The 18,725-nt window shown below is 36.8% G+C and overlaps 1 protein-coding gene across 4 annotated transcripts; it reads left to right on the top strand.

The window, feature by feature from the left end:
* Nucleotides 1-586: 586 nt before the first annotated feature.
* LOC127441622 (phospholipid scramblase 1-like) lies at nt 587-11,360 on the top strand. 4 transcript variants are annotated; one of them, XM_051699224.1, is made up of 9 exons: nt 587-702; nt 1,053-1,318; nt 3,763-3,845; nt 4,912-4,954; nt 6,805-7,025; nt 9,197-9,358; nt 9,627-9,788; nt 9,930-9,981; nt 10,224-11,360. In XM_051699224.1, exons 3-8 carry the CDS (start codon nt 3,768-3,770, stop codon nt 9,957-9,959), a joined length of 696 nt encoding a protein of 231 aa, XP_051555184.1. In that variant the 5' UTR covers nt 587-702; nt 1,053-1,318; nt 3,763-3,767; the 3' UTR covers nt 9,960-9,981; nt 10,224-11,360. The 4 variants fall into 4 exon arrangements, with proteins under 4 accessions (XP_051555184.1, XP_051555185.1, XP_051555183.1 ...); XM_051699225.1 differs by lacking the exon at nt 587-702 and having other exon boundaries at nt 795-1,294; XM_051699223.1 differs by lacking the exon at nt 587-702 and having other exon boundaries at nt 802-1,318.
* Nucleotides 11,361-18,725: the final 7,365 nt, after the last annotated feature.

Here is an 18,725-nt window from a genome sequence, read left to right as displayed (position 1 = left end):
TGACATCAGCAGTCTCCTTGGCAATCATGATTTCAAGCTCGATTACACTTCCTAGCGCCATCTAAAGCTCTGTGCATGGGTCAAGCACTAGGAAGTGTAATTGAGTTTGAAATCATGATCGTGTCTAGAGACTGCAATGGCAAGATATACAGAGAAAAATGAGTTTTTATTTTGGTCTATTCTCACCCAAAACCGTCTAGATCGCTTCAGAATTCATGGATTGATCCACTGGAATCATATGTATTACTTTTATGCTGCCTTTATGTGTTTTTTGAGCTTCAAAGGTTTGGTCACAATTCACTTTGTGAAATTGTATGGACATACAGAGCTGAAATATTCTTCTAAAAATCTTTGCTTGTGTTCAGCAGAAGAAAGAAAGTCATACACATCTGGGATGGCATGAGGGAGAGTAAATGATGAGAGAATTTTCATTTTTGGGTGAACTATCCCTTTAAATGGAACCAACATTAGTTTTCTGTGTGGCTTGAAACAACAAGCAAAGGCAAAGCATCGCCTAGCATCAAGACCAAATATAGACATCTCTCTGGTCTTTATGGTGCCCTTTTTTATGGAACAATGGTTTAAAACCCTTACAGAATCAAACAAAGCTCTCAGAGTTTAGAATACAGAACCAATATTGTGTTGTTGTTTTCCCTGTTCTGTAGCTACTGCTGTTTGCCATTTGCTGCTATGGATTTTGTGGTGAATATTGTGTTTTCAATTGTTAAATATTCTTTATATAAAGAGTAAAACTGCATTGGTTGCGTTTTGTTTCCTAGGGAAATGAAACTTAAAATAGTTTCTAAAAAGCGTTTTAAAAGTATTTAAAAAAGAAGCCGTTGTTCTAAAGCGGAAAGTTGCTTTTGTGTGACCGCCTTCACTCTCACGCTGTGATGTTGATCATTTCCATGGATATAGATAACTGTTAGTCGCGCAGCACTTCCGTGTGTAATCGCCAGAAAAAACATTCAAACCAAAGCATTGAGGAATAACAAGGAACGTCACAGGAAATTCACATAGAGAGTTTTTCCATCTCTTTCATTTTCTGTAAGGGGCGTGCACTCCATTACAGTGTCCAGGGAAGGAATCTCATGCACGTAGGAGGCGCCAGACAGGTGAACGTGACCGCAGAGAACAAATCCCCTTTGTGCGAGTGTTTTTAGAATAATTGTTCGCTATCGGAACAGTTTTATTATTATTATTTTTACAATTTCCATTACAGTTTACGGAATGAAAACGGATTACAAATAAAATAACTTCGGCATCAGTATTCCCAACAGTTGTCTTTGAACAGGTAAATAGATCAGCAAAACATCAGGTGAGTTGATGCATGTATTACATTCATTCATGGAGTATGTACACTGGTGGTCAAAAGTTTGGAATAATGTACAGATTTTGCTCTTATGGAAAGAAATTGGTACTTTTATTCTCCAAAGTGGCATTCAACTGATCACAATGTAGAGTCAGGACATTAATAATGTGAAAAATTACTATTACAATTTAACTTAAACTACTTCAAAGAGTTCTCATCAAACAATCCTCCATGTGCAGCAATGACAGCTTTACAGATCCTTGGCATTCTTGCTGCCAGTTTGTCCAGATTCTCAGGTGACATTTCACCTCACGCTTCCTGTAGCACCTGCCATAGATGTGGCTGTCTTGTCGTGCACTTCTCACGCACCTTACAGTCTAGCTGATCCCACAAAAGCTCAGTGGGGTTATGATCCATAACACTCTTTTCCAATTATCTGTTGTTCAATGTCTGTGTTTCTTTGCCCACTCTAACCTTTTCTTTTTGTTTTTATGTTTCAAAAGTGGCTTTTTCTTTGCAATTCTTCCCATAAGGCCTGCACCCCTGAGTCTTCTCTTTACTGTTGTACATGAAGCTGGTGTTGTGCGGGTAGAATTCAATGAAGCTGTCAGCTGAGGCCACCAGTGTAGTTTGTCATCCTTCTGAAATCACTGCAGTAAATGCAATTATGTCTTCTCTTCAGAACAACTCCCAGCCAAAATACTAAAGGCCTAGTAGCCTAGTAGTCAACAGTAGTGTGGATATAGTTGTAATAATAGCATAATAATAAGAAAAACAAGTATTTATATCAGTTGTTGTAATAATAGTAGTTGTTGTTAACGTAAAAATGTGCTTCATGCGGTAACATCTAAATTAACTGTTTTTTTTACATCAAAAATGTTTTTTAATATTACTGAATCAACCTAAATACATTAGGTTACAGCAAAAAGCATTTTTTATTATAAATAAATAAATAAATAATACTTTAAGGGTTAGATCAGGTAGAAATTGCTCCTTAAGGTAATAATTGCTGGTTGCCACTTTTTACAGTGTAATAATAAGTTTTTTTATAGGCTAATGACGAAGATTATTATTAAGAGTAATAGAATGAGTAGCAGTAGCAGCTTATGCAGAAGTGCTAAGTACTAGTTGTAATAAGTAGATGATGACAATTATGCAAATGATGTGTCAGGCACGCATGCACGCACCACACACACACACACACACACACACACACACACACACACACACACACTTATTTACTATAGTGAGGATGATGTGTTGGTAATGATGCCAACAAAATATGAATTGAGAATTGAGAAAATAATGATGTGGTTTATAGATATATGTTATAGAGCAATCACGTTTCAGAGGAATCATTATTTATTAACTACTTTAAAGTTATTACTGAGAAATAGAGTATGTTGCTGTTATTGACAAATAACGCTTTATACAGTGTTCATGTTACTGTTTATTTACTTAGGTAATTAGGTAATTGAGTAGGCCTAATACCAATTACTTACATGTATTTACTGTGTAATTTGTTTGCAGAGCTGCTTGTACTAACATATTGTTATTACTATAGTAATTGATAATAGTAACATGCAGCATGTGTTACACAGACACTGACAAAATTCAGCTGTAACATTTTGAGGAAACGTATATCCAGACAAATATCTTTTGGTCCTTTTGAATTTGAGTGAATTATCATGAATTGTTTTAAGAAGACTACATGTGATCTGGATTTTTGATGTGGTACAGCAGTTCCATTCAATTTGAACATCCTGCAATTCCCAACCTGTATGTTTCATAGTCATGTTTCATAGGAAAAGAATAAACAGGGACATATTCGCTTAACTTGCTTTTCTTGTTTACATGTTGGCAAGGAGCCATTTTTAGCCTTCCACCATGGCAGCAAGTAATGGTGAGAAACCTGATCCTGACAGCACTGTATTGTTTACTGCTTTTTTTTAATTTTTTTTTTTACAGTGTATGTCTCAAAGAAGCACCCTTGCATTCACAGGAAATACAATTAGTGATTCCTAATACTCACAGAACATATCAGAGCATCCATAACAATGATGGATTCGATGAAGTCTTACTGGACACCATTCACACTAATGTACATCTAATTCAGACTTGGTGCTTTTTGGTACTTTTTAAACCAGGTTACCCCATTGACCTTCAACCACAGAAAAATAAAGACTGTCCCACCCCTCCATATAGCCAAGGTCCTCGTAACCGATTGTGATGTGACGTGTTTACATGTTTTGAACTGATCACAAATGCGACTCATATGGACCACTTTTATGGTATTTTTTGCTTGATATGTCCATTCACTTGAATGAAAAGTGCAGCTCAGAAGAAAGAAAAACACATTTTGAACAACATATGGGTGAAAAATTATGAAATTATGACATCTTTAGGGGTGAACTATCCCTTTTAATGCTTTTTTTTCTTCCCTGTTTAAGATCCCATGGCTGGTCAGGTGCCCATGATGCCAGTTCCACTTAGACCTGCTGGTTGCCCCCCAGGCCTGGAGTACCTGACCCAGGTAGGGCTTTCCAGCTTTTTATGAAAAGCTCTGTATTACACTATAGACACTGATGGAAAAATGCAACCTCATAGAATAAACGTACCTATAACTACATTTTTGCAAACTGACATTTACGATCTGAATCTTATGTTTCATTGCAGTTTCCAGGTGAAATTAACACTAGGGGCACTGTGAAGTTTTATTCACTTTCACACAAATTACGACTACAACGGCTGATTATGACTTTATAAACACATATTTTTCACACTATTATTCAAACTGCTATGTTAGGATATTGAAACACATTTACTCTAACGCATCATTTGAAAAACTATACATTTTAACACTTGTATTGCAGACTCACCTACATTTACACACTTATTCCAATGACTCACCTCATAGAGTGTTGGACTTTGAAGTACACCATTTGAGACCATTCAAGCATGACAGTGTGACGAGACTGATATAAAGCAACACGAAATGATGTGGATGCTTCTGAAAATGTGCTTTTCATTTCTCATTTTGGTTTTGGACACTAATGAAAAGGTTTAGGCGTTGGTTAATGGTAAGGATGTCTGTTTTGTGTCTACCTCTCTTTGATTTAGGACACTATTGGTAAGGTTTAGGTTAAAGTTTTAGAGAAGGGAGGTACGTTTTACTCATTAAAACATCCATCTAATATTTACCTTAAAAACCTCACCTGATTATGACATCATTTCACTCACTTTTGGTGCCCCCCGCTGGACATTTCACTGTGAAACGGCAGCAAAATGTGAAAAAAGGCATGTAATTTCGTTTTTTGCAAAAATGTAGCCACGGTCATGTAATGTTCATAAGACCAGGCTGGAAAAATTTCAGCATGAGATGCTATCTTCTCGGGAAGTGGTGACTAAGCATGTGTTGGCACACTTGATTGTGCAGTTTTATGGGGTTTGAAATTATGCAATAAATGCCACACTTCTTGGAAGGGCTGTGCATTTTAATACTTTTGAATTACTTTACAACTGAATATCATGCAATCCAATGTCCAAAGGAGGGTTTTATTCTGAGTTACTTCAAGATTTATTCCTTTTCTGTAACACAGATTGATCAGCTCCTTGTTCAGCAGAAGGTTGAGCTTGCTGAAGGTAATTTTGTGAATTTTGTCAAATATTATAAGTACTTGTCATTGATAATAATTGAATATTTGGCATGTAGTAAACAATTGACCCGTCACTAATCTCCGCCCCCCTTAGTTACCGTTACTCGCTCTGACAAGCTTTGCAAAATTCCCCATTGGAATGAATGCGAGATTGTCGTGAACGGCGCGTTTTTTGGCTAAATATTCTCATAAACGGAATGGATAACATTATTATGTGGGCTGAAATGAAGAGTCACATTGTAAAGCATATTTATCTAACGTTTTTTGTAAAATAAACAGTTAAATTACACAGAAATTTCACTGAAAACTGTAGAAACTGTGAATCAGAATTGAGGCAAACGATTATCACAGTCACTTGAAAAGAGAAACGCGTTATTTAATGGCGATTACACAATACATTAGCGTAAGTGAACAGAACTGCTCATAACGTCTCATAACACACTCACTTTGATGCTGTGAACTGTTTATTTGCTATCACTTTTATTATGACTTGAATCAATAAATAAATGAATTAATGTTAAGTTGTAACCTTTAACTTACCTTGGAGCAAATGTAGGTCCTTGCTGATTTTATACATGTTCATTTGGGAATGAGGGCTGACACAGTTTAATCCATAGCATGCTCTTCTTGAGATTACTTTACATTAAAACAAACAAACAAACAAACAAACAAAACAACACTGTGTATATCCTCTCTGGGTACCTTGTGTCACTATAACAAGTGATCCAGCAACAAAATGTTTCACATCTTTTTTGGATCATTTTGATAAAATCATGCTAAAACCACTCAAACACACACCACTCTCATAGGCTCTCAATGTAAAATAGCATAAGCGTGTCAGAGAAATGGTGGCCAGCAACAGTTGCTATGGCAGAACTGGTCAGAAATGCTTTTAAGCGGGGGCCTGGGTAGCTCAGTGGTAAAAGACGCTGGCTACCACCCCTGGAGTTCGCTAGTTCGAATCCCAGGGCGTGCTGAGTGACTCCAGCCAGGTCTCCTAAGCAACCAAATTGGCCCGGTTGCTAGGGAGGGTAGTACCTCCTCGTGGTCACTATAATGGGGTTCGTTTTCAGTGTGGTGAGTTAAGCGCGGATGCCACGGTGGATGGCATGAAGCCTCCACACGTGCTATGTCTCCATGGCAACGCACTCAACAAGCCACGTGATAAGATGCGCGGGTTGATGGTCTCAGACGCGGAGGCAACTGGGATTCATCCTCCACCACCCGGATTGAGGTGAATCACTACGCGACCATGAGGACTTAAAAGCACACTGGGAATTGGGCATTCTAAATTGGGTAAAAAAAAAAAAAGAAATGCTTTTAAGCTTAGCAAAGGGTCAATTAGTAGGGTTCCCACTGTCAAAACTTTGAATTTCCAAGCCTGTAAATGTCGTGGAAATCAGTAAAATATTATTAAGTCATGGAAATGTTTTGGAAATTTCTGTAGTAAATTTATAAAAACCTGAAAATACCAGGGAAATTTAAAATTGTGAAATCCAGGCCTGGAAAAGTCATGGAAATGAGTAAAATCTTAATAAGTCAATTTCTACAGTATAGTAAATATAGAAAATAGATATTGCTCTTTGTTAGTGAAATGTACCTGCAAGCCAGCATGATAACAACAGTCTGTCCATTGAGGGTCTTAATAGAGACTTTTTAAAACTGATAAGTACAATAGTTTAAATCAGTACTCAACATACATACCAAATAAAGTCATGGAAATTCATTGGTGAAAAGGTGTGGAAACCTAAATTAGCATTCATGCAATGAATATAACCAATCCTTATAGTATATAACATTTGTAAATTTGTTGTTATTGTGCCATATCACTTATAGTTATATTGGGCTGGGAGACCAATAATAAGTACATGGTGAAGAACAGTATGGGGCAACAGGTGTTCTTTGTGGCTGAGGAAAACGACTGCTGTAACAGACAGTTCTGTGGACCTTTGCGCTCGTTTGTTCTCCACGTTCAGGATAACATGGGACAGGAAGTGATGACGCTCACACGCCCTCTGAAATGTGGGAGCTGCTGCTGCCCCTGTTGCCTACAAGAGGTAGTGCATGTTTCAGTTCATTTTCAAGTCTTGAAGAATGTCATATCATTAATCTTGACCAGATCTCAAAGCCTTTGATTTGCCAAACCTTGGGTTTAGTGGCAAAAGATCTAGACTGGTAATTGAAAGGTTGTAGGTTCAAACCCCAGAAGTGGTGATTCATGAACTGTAACCATACCAGTGCACCCAGACTCAAGGAAGTTGCGAATTAATATAGGCAATCTGACTATTTTCCAATTTTTGTGTGCTATATGCATCAAACGTTCAGTTAAAGGTCTGCGGCTGATAGTACCATTTCAACATTGAGTCCATGCATATAATCTTTGGCAGTAAAATTAAGAAGTTTGTCTATTTGTTCAGTTAAAATCTCATTCAAATCAACTTCATAGCACAGTTACAAAAGATATGTTTGATGAGACTAAAGGCCCCTGCACACTTCCTACGAAATTGAAGATCCAACGGCTGTGACACTATTTAGAACAAAATTTGGCCAAAATAAAGGTGTTTTTGATTTAATTTTGGTGGTTGGTACAGCTTGCCAGAGCAAACGTTCAGGGAAACTTTTTACCGGCTGCTTCTTACTTCTTCATTGATCCATGTCATTGGTTGGTGTGACCTGGAGCTCCACCTACTTTGAGGCCTACAGCTAATTTCCATTCAGTTTGTTTAATTAGTCTACAACAGGACTCAAATCTACTCAAATACTCCTAAGTGCCCATTCACTCATGTGCCATCTGAAGCCAAAAGCCATTCAAACATCTGCCCAAAGTAAGACATGCCTGTCATCAGTTGGTGTTCTACCCATTACCGCTCTTTTATACACCCACGTTTGCAGTAGTATCAGTGTCATCATAAATTACAATAACAGAGTGTAATCGGTGCATATTATGGCTGTGTATAGCTTGTTAGCACATCAGCGCCATGAATGTAGAATGTACGCTTGACAAATTACACATTAACTTCTGCATATATGTATATTACTTTACAGTAAATCATCATCGGGTGGTTAAAACAGCTTCTTTTACAGATCTCATGTGAATTCTTCTCATAGAATGAGGCATGAACACATTTTAATGTCATATTAGTTGATATTTTACATGTAGTCTTTTACGTGCTCATATTTACCTCTAAACACCTCACCCTGCAGCTTGGCCTGTGTCTGAATGATTGCAAACAGTATGTTGTTGCTCAGCTGTTTCGAACTTCTTTTTATCTCTGAACGAAGAAACACTTCTCCGTGAGTGTGCTTGGGCCTTAAGTACCTGGCAAAGCTTGCATAATTCTATTGTGATTTTCATGCTATTGTGACTGCATTCGAAGCTTAAATGCCACCTTTAAAGGGTTAGTTCATCCAAAAATTTAAATTCTCTCATCATTTACTCACCCTCATGCCATCCCAGATGTGTATGACTTTCTTTCTTCTGCTGAACACAATCAAAGGTTTTTAGAAGAATATCTCAGCTCTTTAGGTCCATACAATGTAAGTGATTGGGTGCCAAAATTTTGAAGCTCCAATATCCACATATGAGCAAAAGAAAAGTACTCCAGACGACTCTGGTGGTCAGATCCATATATTCTGAAGCGATTTGATAGGTGTGGGTGAGAAACATATCAATATTTAAGTAATTTTCTTACTATAAATTCTCCTCCCTAATCAGTCAATTTCCACTTCCACTTTACTTTCACTTTCTCCTTCTTCTGTTTTGGTGATTCACATTCTTCATGCATATCGAAGGGTGGGAGAAGAATTTATGACAAAAAATGACTTAAATATTGATCTGTTTTACCACCCACACCTATCATATCGTGACTGAACACATGGACTTAATCATTGGAGTCAAATTGATTACTTTTATGCTACCCTTATGTGGATTTTAGAGTTTCAAAATGTTGGCACCCATTCACTTGCATTGTGAGGACCTAGAGAGCTGAAATATTCTTTTAAATATCTTAATTTGTGTTCTGCAGAAGAAAGTCATACACATCTGGGATGGCATGAGAGTGAGTAAATCATGAGAATTTTCATTTTTGGGTGAACTATCCCTATAAGTTGTGGATACTTCTACAAGATCTCCTACCAAATTTCAAGATCTCCAGCCTTAACTGGTCAACTTGATTTCATTTACGTGCATCAATGTCTAAGGATTTGACTTTTTTTGTCTGCCTCTTAGCTTGAAATCCAGTCTCCTCCTGGCAACCCAATTGGATATGTCATCCAAAACTGGCATCCTTTCCTCCCCAAGTTTACCGTACAGAATGAGAAAAGAGAGGCAGTTCTGAAGATTGTGGGGCCGTTCTGTTCCTGCAAATGTTGCTCTGATGTGAACTTTGATGTATGATTTCATTCATTATCATTCATTGATTTTATAGTAATATATTGATCATAATAAATATTGATAAAATCATTATTGATATTTTAATGCATTCTTGCTGGAAATATTTGTACATTTTTATACACATTTACATACACATACTGTACTTCCTCCTTCAACTGAGATGGTCATTAACCATCAAAAAAAGTGATTACTTCACCATACATAAAAAATTCACCACGCCCTTTTTGCATGATCATACATTATTATTTGTTTGTCTTAAAAACAGGTTTTGTCCATGGATGAGTCCACAGAAGTGGGCAAAATCTCTAAACAGTGGACTGGTCTGGTGAGAGAAGCTTTTACTGATGCGGACAATTTTGGCATCTGCTTTCCTATGGATCTGGACGTGAAGATCAAAGCTGCTCTTTTTGGAGCATGCTTTCTCATAGTAAGCAAAAATAAGACCTTTGCTATCATATGTCACCAAATTTCTGGTTGGACCAGTTTATATCTATCTAGTCTTGCGACTATGGGCTTATCTGTAGTGTTTCAACATACTGAATAATCACACTTTTGTATTCTCTTTTAGGATTTCATGTTCTTTGAACATAGTAAATAAAATATATTTTTCTGGATACCAAGTAAGTACACAAAAATATTCTGCAAGTCCATTTTAACCCTAAAATGCATGTGGTTCATAATATTTTCCACGTTAAGTGGTCTTTTTAATAATATTTATATTTTGTATTCATTTAATAAACTAAGAATATGTATTTAATTGTATTTATTGGGAAAAGTTAACTTTGTGTAATGTCTATATATAATATGCTTTGTTAACACACTCAGTTCTAAACATTGTCTTTCAATTACAATATCATTTCAGGTTCTTACTTTTAATTCTTCATTGTCTTCATTTCGGATGTAATCCATGGATTCAAAAAATACTTCTGTGGCATTTTCAACATGCTTTTTGTGGATATTTAGATTACTGAGATCAAAATTATATTATGCACATTACATAAAATTGTGTCTGTTTATCATATTCTTGCAACACAACCACTAGGTGACAGCAGTTACCTTTACAATAATGTTGGGATGTTCAGTATCAACAAAACCTCTTTAAAGCATTGCCAAAAGGTTAACTACCTTCAGGATGAGGTAGATATGTAATTATTTGAGCTTTTACAACTTGAAAGCACTACACACAACAAGCAATCATGTAACAAACACAACATTTTGCTTGTTTCAATTCTTTTTTTTTTTCCTTTTTTTTTTTTTTCTTTTTTTTTGCCAGGTTATCTTTTGTCTAAGCTTTTTAATATAAAAATTCTGTTATTCTATGTATTATTGATGAAAGTGTTTTAAATGATTTCTGCTATCATCATCTGCTTTCAGAATGTGCGGTTATTCTAAGAAATGTGTTAGAACAATAACATGGCTTGCAAGTATAAAAGTGATGCATATTATATTAAAACATTTTATATTGTAAAAGCAGTTAACATAAACATATATAAATGAAATTGTGAAATTATTCCCATTGTTCTCAAAAACATCTGATGTATTCTCTTTTAGCACCTTCTGTCTGGTATTAACCATATTCCCAAAGAGCTCATCAACCCCTCAGTATACCTTTTAGGAAGTTAAGTAGACATTAGATAATGATTAACACTTTTTTTTACCTTTGCTTTTAGAAGTTACATATTGCTCAGCAACAACACCTCAGTCAACACTCTTCTAGAAAGTTGTTAGCCCCATCTCAGGAGGAAATCTTCAAAATTATGCTTGAAAAACAGTTTAGATGAGTCAAATGAGGTGGGAAATTAAGCGACCTAGAGATCTAGAGACTTGTCACTTAAATTCTGTATTTGGTGAAATGTGACAAATGACAGCTCTTTATAGAGAGGAACAAATGAGAAGGTACCAACAATAAATTCCCTTACTAAGTTTAAGAATATTGTGGAGACAAAAATTGTTTGACAAAGAACAGAATATTTACAAAATACTGTCAACAGTATATGTGCTTCCAAATTTCTTTTAGCCTATTTGAGCTGAGTAGAGCACTTTTTAAAAAAATGTAACTAGATTTGAACATTTTCTGAAGAAAATATATTTTCTGAGTAGTTTTTAGCATGTTGCCCAGTGGTTGCTTGGTTGTAATGGGTGGTTGCTAGGTAGCTGGTTATTGCCCCAAGTCAATAGAGTCCAACCCTCCCCCACTGTAAAAATATCTTTGCATTGCCAAAAAAATAAAGTTTTGTCTTGTTTTCCAGTAAAAATATCTAAACATTCTTAAAACAAGATACATTTGCATGAAGCAAAATGACAAGATATTTTGTATTGTTTTTTAAAGAAATCTAAAAAATGTTTATTGGGATTTATGCTTCTAAAAAAAAAAAAAGAAAAAAAGTTTGTCAATGGGGTAAAAAACAAAAACAACAACCCATATTTCTTTCTTGTTTTGAGCATAAACCCCACTAAATATTGTTAGATTTATCTGAAAATGAGACTTAATATCTTATGTCTTTTCTACTTTCAAGTAATATTTTCTTGTTTTAAGAATGTTTTTTATTTATCTTAAAATAAGACAAAAATATAATTAACAGAACATTTTAACAGAAAAAGAATGTAAAAATGCTTCCTTGCCATGAATGGTGAAAATGTTTAAGACAATTAATGTTATAAAATTATAAATATTGTTAAAAAAGTATAATTTTTTAGAAGCAAAAAGTATGACCATTCACTTGAATGATGAAAATGTATATTATGTGTAACAAGACATGCAATTTTACTTGTGTTTAATATCACATTTCATGTTGTTTTGTTAATGTTTATTGCATTAAAGGAATATTCAATACAAGTTAAGCTCAGTCGACAGCATTTGTAGCATAATGTTGATTACCACAAAAATTATTTTCGACTCACCCCTCCTTTTATATAAAAAGAAACAGTTTACAGTGAGGCACTTACACTGGAAGTGAATGTGGTAAATTTTTGTAGGGTTTAAACAGAAATGTGAAGCTTATAATTTTATAAATGCACTTACATGAATTATTATGTTAAAACTCATGTATTTTTTGAGCAGTAAATTTGTTTAAATTGTTGTTTTTACAGTCATTTTAGGATTTTAGGGTTTGTTGACATTACATCGTCTTGGCAACGAAGTTGCAAAATTGACTATAACTTTACACAGAAAAGGTTAGTAATGATTGTATCACACTAAAATCATGTTTACACACATATTGTTTATGTCTTGTGGCTATACTTTTGAAAAAGTTTTTTAACGTTCAAAAATTGGCCCCCATTCTCTTCCATTGTAAGTACCTCTGTAACACAGATTTGTGCTTTTTTTGTAATTAACATTTTTTACTGATTCAAAAATACACAACAGAGAAAAACACAACACATACACAACGAATCAACATTTAACATTTAACCCCCACAAATATCCCTCCCCAATCACCAACCCCACCCTAACCCCCAGCGAACACCCCTGTGGTCACATATAATAATACACGCACAAAAAAAAATAAAAGAATAATAATTGAAATATATAATAAACACACATAATTAAACTAGACTTCTCTCTCCCCATCCCCTCCCCAAAAGTCCCCGCAAAACACTAAATAATTACCCCATTTCCTGACAAACAAGTAACAAAACCCCAGTCTTCTATTTGCCACCTCCTCGACAGCTGCCACCTTCCCCATCTCCACACACAACTCCGGAAATGATGGCGATCCGTCCGACTTCCAACCCCTTAAAATAATATGTCTGCCAATCATGATACTGGTCAGAACCCAATTTTTTATATGTTTATCCCCCAAATTTATGACCGTCCCATCGCCCAAAATACAGAGTCTGGGGCAAAGTAAACTGTGCTACTCCCAAAATAATACAGAGCAGGTGGCGCAGTTGTAAATACCTATAAAACTGAGATCTGGGAATCCCAAAATGTTGAACCAAATTCTCAAAAGATCTCAACACTCCACTCTCATATAGGCTACCAAGTGTAGTAACCCCCCTCACAATCCACTCTGTCCAGCAGAAGGGGACTTATCAATACATAATTTAGGGTTCAGCCATATGCTTGAGGCAACATTTAAATAAATGTCCGAATTAAACACTCTGGACACTTTTGTCCATACCGAGTGCAAATGCGAGATAACGGGGTGTAACTTAACTTCTCCGATTAGTTTAATAGACAGGTTTTGAAATGGCAAAATAGGGGCAAGAACTTCCTGTTCAATACAAAACTAGGGAGGGGCTCTTTCAGGTGGAAGCGACCAATGAGCCAAATGTCTGAGACCGAATGCATAATAATAAAACAAAATCTTGTGTAGGCCTAGCCCACCTTTGCCAATCGACCTATGTAACTTATTAAAATGCAGTCTAGGACGCTTACCATTCCAAATGAAGGACTTTGCTATGCTATCAAATTGCTCAGCTTCCAAATTTTTCAGCTTCCTGCGGGGAAAGATGCATTTCTTGAAGAAACACTATATCATATTTCTTATGTTTAGGAAAAGAAATAACCTTCCTTCTTTTTATGGGGTGCCCCAACCCATTCACATTCCACATGGAGAGAGACAATCCACTCATATTAACATTTGACATTTTGACATATTAGAAGAATTAGATTGTGTGTCAAAAATAAAATTATAAAGACCACATTCCACATTAGTGCAACAGTCAACCCCTGAATTTTCCCCAGAAAAAAAAAAAAAAAAAACAGAAATAAGAAAAAAACGTCCATCCCTCTAAACATAAATAGTCCATGTATGCCTACGAGTGCCCCCGCGACAACTTAGCCGTCGGTTTGCTCAAGTCCGGTGTTTCTATACAAAAATTTGTAAAATAGAATTACACAAAAGAAGATAATCTATAAAACAAACTCCAGCCAATAAGTGGAGTAAGCACAAAAAAATAAAATAAAAAAATGTGTAGATTCATCCACTTATCTGTCTCGAAGGTGTGTGCCTCCACAAAACAAGTTCCAGCCACTAGCGGAACCAGCACACACACACACACACACACACACACACACACACACACAAAAATGGCCCGTTCAGTTCTTCGGGCAGTCAAACTCACTCCAATGTCCTGCAAGAAATATTCCACAAAACCAACTCCAGCCAACAGGAGGCATAAGCACCCAAAACGAGCAGATTCATCCACAAGCTGTCCCGAAGAAATTATACTACACAAAACAAACTCCAGCCACTAGGTAGAACCAGTACAAAATGAAACAAAAAAGGTGCCCAGTTTCCTCGACCAGTCAAGAGAATGTTCAGTGAGTCAGGTTCACTAGGCGGCAACATGAAAATCACCAAATGGCTTACTCATTCCATTGTCTTTATGTAGGACAATGATTGCTGTGGGCATGTAAATTCTCTATGGCCATCCTTAGTATCTATTCTCAGTTGGCCGGAAACATCAGAGCAAACGCAACTCTCCGTTGATGTAAGAGTTTCTTGTATTCCCTGAATCGTTCACATTTCTCTCTTGTCGAATTTGCAAAGTCTGGGAACAAGAAAATGCTATGGTTCTTACAAGAAAGCTTTCCTTTACTCCTCGCCTCACGTAACACAAGATCTTTATTGAATGATCTCAGAAAATTGGCCAGAATTGATCGGGGCCTTTCTCCCTCCGCAGATCTCTGAGCTGGGACCCTGTGAGCTCGCTCGATTTCCAGCTTATGGTCTGTTATGTCAAGCAGACTCGGGAAGAGCCGGTCTAGAAATTTTACCATATCTCGGCCTTCCTCATGCTCAGGAATTCCAACAATTCGGACATTGTTTCATCGATTACAATTCTCCAAATCCTCCAGTTTTTCTCAGACGCGTTCCAAATCTCCCTTGGTCGTTAGCGGGATAGCAGCTAATTCCCTCTCCGATGACTCCAGATAATCAATCCGTTTCTCAACATCCGACATTCTTGTAACCATCTCAGAGAATTTCGTCTCCATGGCCGTGATCGATCGACGTATCACAGCAAGAACCTCCAAGTCTGCAACGACCTTCGTCAGCATTGCCAACACATTCATCAATGCCGGATTTCTTTCAGTTCGCCATCTGAATTGAGTCGGGGCTTTTGGCCGTGAGGGGAATCAGCTTGAGCACGTAAGTGTCTTTTAAGGTCTCCAGAGCATGAGGATTTTGAATTATTTGACATATTGTCTTCCTAGAACAGTTAAGAATCAGGGTGTATTGAATCTCACCGGTTTATGACACAAATAGTATTAAAACTAGCAAAGTGCGTAGAGCTCGCCATTCACACGTCCTCTCCTCGCATGGTGTCCACAACAGAGTCGATCTGTGTTTTTTTTTAAAGAAAAGGATGGATGAGTCAAAATTTATTTTTGTGGTAATCAATATTATGCCACAAATTATGTCGATTGAGCTTAACTTGTATTGAACCTGGAATAATCCTTTAATTCAGTGTCACATTTGATACCTTGATACTGCACTGTCTATACATATATTTATTGGCCATTACTCCTGTAAGGGCCACTCTTGTTGAAATGTAAGTCATCATGTAGCAGTGAATACTATGCTGGTTAACAGTACATTTAAAATGCAAAGCAGATTTTTTGTAGTCCCAGTAGGTTAGTATATTTGCAGATTTGATAAACAGTGTACCACCAACAACCTTAACCAAAATTGTGCTAACTCATATGCTTATTCACAAACTTATACAACATCTTCTACAAGTCCCTTGAGTGCTTTAGTAATTACAGAACAGGAGGAGTTCAAGCTCTTCTGTAAACAGAAAAGGTAGCGGGCCCTGATTGCGTATCTCCATCCACATTAAAACACTCTGCAAGACAACTTGCTCCAGTCTTCACAGACATCTTCAACCTATCACTGTCTCAGTGCACAGTACCAGACTGTATTGTTCCGATTACAAAAAAGGACAAAATAACCTGCCTCAACAAATACAGACCTGTTGCAATTACAACTGTGGTTATGAAAACTTTTGAACGCTTTGTTCTACATTACCTGAAATAAATCACTGCTTCTCATATGGATCCTTTGCAATTTGACTATAAAGCCAATAGATCAGTGGATGATGCTGTGAATACTGCATTACACTTTATCCTACAACATCTGGACCTCAGTGACACATACAGTATGTCAGATTATTGTTTGTGGACTTTAGTTCAGCATTTAATACGATCATCCCAGGTCTATTAGTGAAGAAACTCTATTATATGGATGTTGATCAATCCATTTGCAAATGGATTCTCAGCTTCTTGACAAATCGGAAACAGTATGTTCATACTGGCCCCCACCTCTCCAAATGTCAAACAACCAGCACTGGTGCACCCCAAGTATGTGTGCTCTCTCCATTACTATATTCCCTGTACACCAATGATTGCACTTCAAGTGATACCTCAATCAAACCTCTGAAGTTTGCAAATGACACCACACTCATTGGTCTCATTAAGAATGGGATGAAAGTCCCTACAGAAGGGAACTTGGACCTCAACATCACTAAGACTGTTGAAATGATCATCAACTTCAAGAGACACACCCCATCCACTACTGATCAAAGACCCAACAGTTAATGTGGTGGAATCTTGCTAATTTTTAGGCATCATCCTCTCTAACACTGGGACAATATAGGACAATAATATCATATACGTTAAGAAAGCACAGAAACATATGTACTTTCTAATACAGCTAAGGAAACTGAACATTGCACAACCCATTCTCATACAGTTTTACAGAGCCATTGAGAGTGTTTTAGCATCTTCAGTTATTGTTTGGTTTGGCTCTGCTGGTAATCGATCAAAGAAACAACTTCAGCGTATCATAAAGTGTGCAGAAGCAAGTCTCTACAAGTCCAGAACTGTTAAAAGGGCTACAAAAATAATGAAAGACCACACCGCTAATGGCTTGTTCCAAAGGCTTCCATCTGGCAGATGTTTCAAGCCTGTTCAAACCAGGACCAATAGACACTTACACAGTTTCTTTCCCAGTGCTGTTTCGTTTCTCAACCAAAACCTCTACAGATAAATTTGTTCCATAATTTATTTTTCTCTTTTATACGTGCACACACACGCACACACACACACATACACACCCAAGTACTTTAATCACTTTATCTATTCTTATGCACATATGTGATTATATATGCATTGTGTATATTGTATGGTATTGTGTATATGGTACTGTAATTGACATATTGTGATGTCTCTGTGTTTACTGTAACTGTCTTCTGTTGTATGTTGAGCAGATGTCAAACTTGACCAAAGTAAATTCCTGTACCGCACAAGTACTGGCAAATAAAAGAGATTCAGATTCAGATATTAATATTACATCATTTAATGACAGATATACAGTATACCGTAGTGAGCTGTAAAACATACAGGTACAAAAATAACATATGCCTGCCAGATTTTTTATCGTAATTGTTTTTTTATTACAGTAAAGCCTCCTTAAAGTCTTTTTGTTTGGCCATTTTATTACCCGGCAGGTGGAAACTGCAAGTATGAATGATTAGAAAAGTAATATCACACCTTTTCTCAACAAGCAACACGATTTGAGGTATCATTCACACCCATGGCAAAAATGGTGCCAGAAGACTTTGGCATAAAAGTATAATACTTACATTTAAATTTAGTCATTTAGCAGATGCTTTTATCCAAAGCAACTTACAAATGAGGAACACAGCAAGCAATTTGTCATACAAAAGTTAACATCTGCAGCATCGCACTGCCAAGTTCTCAAAGTGCCTGGAGTAGTATAGAAGCTAGCACAGAAGAATGAGACAAGAAGAAAGTTTTTTTTTTAATTATTATTAATTTTAATGTAAATGCAATTAGAGTGGATTGGTTAAATGCTTGCGGAACATGTGTTATTTCATGTGTTATGGTTCTTGAATGTTGAGATAGTATCAGCAGATCGTGTGGAGGTTGGAAGCTCATACCACCACAGACGAACAGAGAAAGTGAATGATCATGAAATGGACTTTGTGCCTCTTTGTGATGGGACCACCAGGCACCGCTTGTTCATTACCTGCAGAAAGCGAGTTGGGACATAGACCTGGAGGAGTGAATTGAAGTAAGAGGGTGCTGTTCCATTGGCTGTCTTGAAGGCCAGAGTCAACGCCTTGAATTTGATGCGGGCATCTACACGTAGAAAGTGGAGTGAAATCAAGAATGGGGTGACGTGAGCCTTCTTTGGCTGATTGAAGATCAGATGCGGTATTGCATTCTGACCACTTGCAGTGGCATAATCATGCTAGCTGGGAGGCCAGAAAAAAGAATGTTGCAGTAATCCAGTCTTGAAATGACCAGAGCTTGGACCAGGAACTGCACAGCATATTCATTCAGAAAGAAAAGGTCTGATTTCATGATGTTGAAAAGCGCAAACCTGCAAGA

This window comes from Myxocyprinus asiaticus, chromosome 5 (assembly GCF_019703515.2).
Source record: "Myxocyprinus asiaticus isolate MX2 ecotype Aquarium Trade chromosome 5, UBuf_Myxa_2, whole genome shotgun sequence".
Classification (NCBI taxonomy): Eukaryota; Metazoa; Chordata; class Actinopteri; order Cypriniformes; family Catostomidae; genus Myxocyprinus; species Myxocyprinus asiaticus.
The sequence above is the reverse complement of the archived record's forward strand: the minus strand, read 5'-3'. Positions and strand labels throughout refer to the sequence as shown.

Coding starts and splice junctions, on each gene's coding strand:
- LOC127441622 (XM_051699222.1), top strand. Junction 3,846..4,911: donor GCCTGGAGTACCTGACCCAG/GTAGGGCTTTCC, acceptor TCTGTAACACAG/ATTGATCAGCTCCTTGTTCA. Junction 4,955..6,804: donor GAAGGTTGAGCTTGCTGAAG/GTAATTTTGTGA, acceptor TATCACTTATAG/TTATATTGGGCTGGGAGACC.